The sequence below is a fragment of the Halyomorpha halys genome, unplaced genomic scaffold (genome assembly GCF_000696795.3).
Source record: "Halyomorpha halys isolate HHAL.00 unplaced genomic scaffold, Hhal_1.1 Scaffold73.1, whole genome shotgun sequence".
In the NCBI taxonomy this organism is placed as follows: domain Eukaryota; kingdom Metazoa; phylum Arthropoda; class Insecta; order Hemiptera; family Pentatomidae; genus Halyomorpha; species Halyomorpha halys.
The window spans coordinates 864,369-870,916 of NW_027104949.1; the positions used below are offsets into that span (position 1 = coordinate 864,369).

At 27.6% G+C, this 6,548-nt stretch overlaps 1 protein-coding gene across 3 annotated transcripts in view; it reads left to right on the forward strand.

Moving 5' to 3' along the window:
- LOC106692839 (uncharacterized) overlaps window positions 1-6,258 on the forward strand; it is a gene marked incomplete at its 3' end in the record, with an annotated part of 29,199 nt that extends 22,941 nt beyond the window's left edge. For 2 of the 3 annotated variants that reach the window (XM_014439040.3, XM_067046470.1), the window contains 5 exon segments: window positions 500-785; window positions 3,286-3,393; window positions 3,475-3,607; window positions 3,691-3,859; window positions 6,179-6,258. In XM_014439040.3, coding sequence (XP_014294526.3) covers window positions 500-785; window positions 3,286-3,393; window positions 3,475-3,607; window positions 3,691-3,859; window positions 6,179-6,258 — 776 coding nt within the window. 3 annotated transcript variants of the gene reach the window in all.
- Between the last annotated feature and the right edge of the window lie 290 nt (window positions 6,259-6,548).

Sequence of the window (6,548 nt, forward strand, 5' to 3'; positions counted from 1 at the left end):
CATTATCAATTTTTTAAAAATTTTATTTTATTTTATTTATATATATTTTTTTAACATTAACTATTGCTATGAAATGAGCTTATATATTCCAGAACAGATGTAATTAATTAAATTAAGAATGTTCCCAAGAGGTTTGACAGTATGCACCATTGCTGTGGATTGCCTTGTATTATGTTAAAAAAAAAAAAAATCTACTTACAATATTTATTTTTTGTTTAAAAAAACACAATGACTCAAAAAACATATCACAATTAATAGTGTATGCTTTCCTTTTAGTTCTATTAATGACAACTTAATAGAAATTACAATTTGGCCCTTTTTTAGCCCACACAAAGCCCTGCAACATGGGGCAAAACGTTGGCTCAATTAAAATAGTTATTACTAATTGAGTTTTATTTGACCGCACCCAGACCAAATTCCATTTAGAAATTATAATTATTTTTTTGGAAGGTCAAAAAAATCTTCAATGGACTAATCTGTGTTCAATGTAAATTTTCAGAAAGAGCAAAAAGAAGAGAAAAAGATCAAATGTCATACACATCAAAGATAGTGCAACTGATGCAATTTACCAAACTGAAGACTCGATTAATCAAACTGAAGACTCGATTAATCAGACCGAAGACCTGAGTTCTAAAGAAACAGAAGAACTTTTGGAAGATGGAATAAAATCCACTACAAAATTAGTAGAGATTAAAGAACAATGCAACTTGAGCTTAGAAGTAGAAAAAAAAAAGTCAAAAGAAGTGAAAGCAAACAATGAAATAACAGTACTCAGAAACAGAACTGTAAGTTATAACCAAGTACTCATGTTCTCAAAACAATGATAACAATAGTAAAAAGACTTGGTAAAAGCACATAGTTAGGTTTCACAGGTTTTATCTGATATTAAATTTATTAATATTAACAATAATGGCTATTATTAGTTTAACCAATTAAGAATTTGGATCATTCTCCAAATTTGGTGCCATTAAGCTATAAAAGTTTTTAAAAAATTAGGATTTTCAATTTTCGATTTTTGGTAACTTGAAGCAGGCACACTAATATAATAGTTTTCAGGATAGAAATTTTCCATTTTTTTTTTCTTAGTTATTATTTTCTTGAAATCATGGAGTTATTTTTCTCAATTAGTTCATCTACATAAAATAAAATAGTACTGAATTCTTCTGTTAGCTCTTTTAGACCAGTGATTCCCAAAGTGGGCGCCAACGCCCTCTGGTGGGTGCTGCAGAAATTCAGGGGGATGGTGATAGTCATTGGTGCATTTGGGGGGCGAGAATAACTACAAGTTGTCACGATCAACAATATTATAGCTGACAAATATAGAGCCAAGGATTACTAAATTGGTTGTAGCACAACAGGTTCATCCATCTCATTAAGATGATTTCAAATGTTTTACCTTTTTTTGTATCATATTCTATTCAGAGTTCCATTAGTTTCATAATTTCAATTTCGATGTTTCTAATTTACACCTTTCTTTGATATATTGTTTTGAAAAAGGTAGAAACATTAATAAATACATATTTCCTATTAATTGCTATTAAAATTTTAAAAAATTTAATTTCCTGGAGGCGCTAAGTAATATTTTTCCTGGAAAGACGGCCGTAGGGCAAAAATGTTTGGGATCCACTGCTTTAGACCCTAATTGAATATTTAATGTTTGTTTATATAACATGATCGAAATAATATTTGTTTATGAAAATTGATATTACATTCTATATTTGGTTTTATTGTCATAATATATGTGATAATATTGAAAAAGTAATGATATATTATTAAGCAGAATAGAGTTTTTGTTAGAGTTTTATCTATTTTTATGTTTAAAATTACTTATGATCAAAATGTTACGACAGACAAATTCTATAAAACATTAATTGAAAATTGACCAAATTAATTTGATTTTATATTTACTCCTTATTTTTTACAATAGTAAATATATTTTGGGATCCTTAAAATTGACAATTTAATGAGTCTGAAGAGAACAGAGATAGAAGTATGAATTTCTCAAGAACAGCTTAATAGATCTTCATTATAGATTAATAAACAGTTTTACGGCTATCACATTAATGTGCAAAATCCCTATTAACTTCAACGTAAAGTTGCCTTCAAAGGATGTGGTCTAATCCCCACTCCTTATCATCATCATTTTTGCTTAGAAGGAGAGTAGGGTTTTTGTACCGACCCCCCTGCTTGAAACCATTTTATAATCTCCTCTATGTTAGTAGTTTGAGTCTATGAATTTGAACTAGAATGTGCAACTGAAATTTTATTAGCTGAAATGTACCATATTTTATTTAAATTGAAATTACAACTGATGAAATAATTTTACATTTAAATTTTAACTTTTCCTTGTAAAATAATAAATGTTTTTAATTGTTTAAATAAATAAATTTTACCCAATTAGTCACAAAACAAAACAATTTCTTTATAAGTCCAATTCAGCCATCCTCTAGGACGATCTTAATTCAATTTTAGAACCACATTAACTTTATGCAGGCAATGCTGTCCAGGTCATTAGTTTCACTCCACAATTACTCTACTTCGTCAATTCTTCACATGAAATTAAAAATTAAAATTTTAATCAGAGTCAACTTTCTCTATTATTGTGATAAATTGTAATAGAGAAGGTTGACTCTGATTAAAAAAGTTTTAATTTTTAATTTAATGTGAAGAATTGACAAAATAGGGTAATTGTGGACTGAAATTGCTGACTTGGGCAGAATAACCTGCATAATGTTTTTTTAAAAATGGTATGGTTCTAATATTGTATTTAGATTGTCCTTAAGGATGGCTGAATTGGCCGAAACGTTGTACTTATAAAGAAATATAAATTGCTTTGAGACGAAAATTGGATAAAATTTATTTATTTAAACAATAATAACTAGTCTCAGGAAAGTGTAAAGATTATATATAATATGTTTTTTTATTATAAATAATCTTATATAAATATAAACAAATGGAATATGGTCCGTGTGCGGTAAAAAAAAAACTCAAATAGTAGAATTATACTATTTTATTGAGCCAACGTTTCACCCCACGTTGCAGGGCTTCGTCAGGGCTAAAAAAGATACAAATACTATAGTTACAAAAAGGAAAAAAAGAAAAAACTGACGAAGCCCTGCAACGTGGGGCGAAACGTTGGCTCAATAAAATAGTATAATTCTACTATTTGAGTTTTTTTTTTACCGAACCCATGACCATATTCCATTCATCTATACACACAGTCAATCAATAATCTTCCAATAAATATAAACGTTTTTAATATAATAGCATTTCTTTCTTTCAAAGGACTGGACTGACACACCGTTTTTACCTCAGGAATCGAATGAAACTGTGGAAGAGTTCGCTTCAAATATAGATTCTGAGCCGACACGAGGTTGTCCTAGCATACTTCAAGTAATTAAGAATCAGTTAGTCAATATTTTAAATTGTAAATAGAAGCAAAAACAGAGAAGTAATGCTTCTTTATTTTCCTAGTATAAAATTCAATTTAACAGTGCTGACAAAAATAGTTCTAATACTAAGACTGAAATAAAGCGCTTTAAGGCAATTTTGCATACAGGCAAGAGGCCAACCGAGAAGAAGGAATCTGAATATAGAAAGGAACGAGGTTCGTCTCATTATATGATTTTAGATAATGTTTTTTAAACAACACTTGCTTTGGTATTGAATTTAATTTTTGTTTTTTTACAGATTCGGGACTTAGTAATTTTTTCAGTAGGCCAATTACTAACACATGTACCGTGAGCTCACCGTTAAGCATTGCACGTCTTGACAATAAAATTCAAGATAGAATGTTTCCGAGTCACAGTACCCTCAGCACGCCACAGACTTCCACTGGAACTTCACTTACTTCGTTAAGGTAACTTAAATGTTTTAACGGTTTACAGTTTCTTCAGGTATACAATATCTCACACCCATCCATGCAATCAATTTCGTTTTATATTTCCTTCGAACTGTGACCTGACACAAACAAGAATTAAAATATTAATATAACAAGGAAAAATATATCAACATTTAAATTTTTAAAAAACTTTAAATTATTCTTTCGGGGGTACAGGGTGGTTCAGTGAGTAAGGCGCTGTTTTATCAAATTCGAATTCAGCTGTAGCAGATGGACTACTCTATTTTTATTATGTAAATTATTATAATTCTTTAACATGTTATTCTCTGTTATCAATCGATGCAATAATTTTGCTTACAAATTTTAAAAAATTTACTATCTTCATCTTAAATAAATATTTTATATAATGAGGTGTTAAAAGTTGATTGTAGATTAATATGAGCAGAAGATGGTCAGCAAAACATAAACAAAAACTTATGTATTTTGGGTCAATGTTTCAACCTGAATTTCACGCCTTCACCAAGGCTAAAAAACAAAACAAAAAATGAGATACCAACCATAACTCAGAGAAACAGAAAAAGAAAATAATAAACTAACAAACATGAACATAACAATAAATTAAGAATATTTATTGTTAATTTAGAAAGTATTTGATTGACAATTATAGAAAATGAAATATAATTTATTTAAAAACAAATTTGATCCTTTTTTTTCTCAACTTCATTCTTTTCAAAACTTTCCAATGTTTCGACCTTCAGGCCATTTTCAAGGATACCTAGAAACAGTTTTTATTTTTATTTTTATATAACAATTTCATTATTTCCTTCACTTACATACTGATTTCTGAGTGAAGGAAATAATGAAATTGTTGTTATATAAAAATAAAAATAAAAACTGTTCGTAGGTATCCTTGAAAATGACCAGAGGGTCGAAACGTTGGAAAGTTTTGAAAAGAATACAGTTGAGAAAAAAAAAGATCAAATTTGTTTTTAAATAAACTAAACCACTCTCAAACAAGAATATATTAATGAAATATAATATTATAGCGGTTAGAATTATACAAAATCAATGATAAAAAGATAAAAAAACAGAATGTGTTAATAAATAAACATCTTGAATGGTACGGAAGAAAATTTTATTATTTTATCTTTTTATCATTTATTTTGTATAATTCTCATCTCTATAATATTATATTTCACCTTCTATTGTTATCAATCAAATACTGTCTTCTTTGTTCATTGTTACGTATATTTCCAAGTTTGTTTTTTTTATTGTTTTCTTATTATTTTTATGTTTCTCTCAGTTATGGTGGTTATCTCATTTTTGTTTGTATTTATTTGTGTATTTTTTACTGACCACTTTCTCCTCAAATTATATTTATAATTTGTGTTACTTTCCCTAACCACACCACCCGAACCAACTTCTTGTTTTAGAAATTTTTTTGTATTATCAAAAATTAATATTTTCTTTAGTTTTTAATGATTAGCATACTGGGCCTATTACTTTCTTGAAATAAAAAAAATCGTAAAATATTTTATTTAAATGTTACGATAATTATTAAAAAAAACTTCCTTTTTGATTTAGTCATTTTTAAAATTATGTAAACAAGTAACCAAAAAAAATGGTGCCAAAACATAGAGGATTGTATCAAATCCATTTTTTCGGCCTGGCTATACCCGCGTGAGATAGCTGAGAATAAAAATAATTAAAAGTGATTTAAAAGTTCATTTTTATTGTACAGATGAAATTAAAAAAATTAAAATGAACTGCTATAGTTCAAAAATTATGGATTAATAAAATGTGGAGAGGGGGGTAAACTTATAAGATTAGGTTAGTATATAATATAGGAGGCGGCGAAGCACAACAGATTTGCACATGTCCTCACATCAGCTAAAGGTTTTCTAAACTTTCCCTATAAGCCATATGAGTATTTTTTTAATATCCTTTCATTCCAATACATATCACACACTCAAGAAATTATGGAAGGGACACAAATATCTAAAAACCTATCTATCATTCCATTCATCTATCATATATTTTTTTAAAAGTAAATGACAAAATTGACATGGGTATGCTGATAATGAATTGGTAATTTTGTGAAAATATGTATAATAATAAATAAATATAATAAATAAATAAAAATGTAATCCCGAAAATGGGGACTAAAACATTGAGATTTCTAACTTTTTAAATTAAAATTCTTCCACATAAATTATTGAATAAAATACTATTGATTTGACTATGTATTTTTATTATATCTATTTAATAACTATGCTAATATTTGTATAATAATATAAAATATATCAATAAATTAATGTTAATATTTTGGACTTACAGTTGCCCTAGTTCTTATGGAGAAGATAAGTTAAAAAATTGTTGCTGTAACACGGCACTGACGGATACTTGCTCTGCAGTCGGTAAGTATAAGATGTATATTCATGTCTTTCAAAAATATATTTTACTATTTTATATGTAATGATAATAATATTTCAAGAAATCATTAATCTCAAAAAATATTTAATCTTTAAGACTCATATACTTACAGTTTAGATTTACTAAAATTATTTTCAAACCATGAATACATTTTCTTCATTAACTAGCTGTGGCTGCAGTTTCACCTGTACAGAAATTTGGAATATACACTCAAATTTCATGCACATACTGAATAATGAACTATATCACTGATTATTTAAATAATATCTGAAAT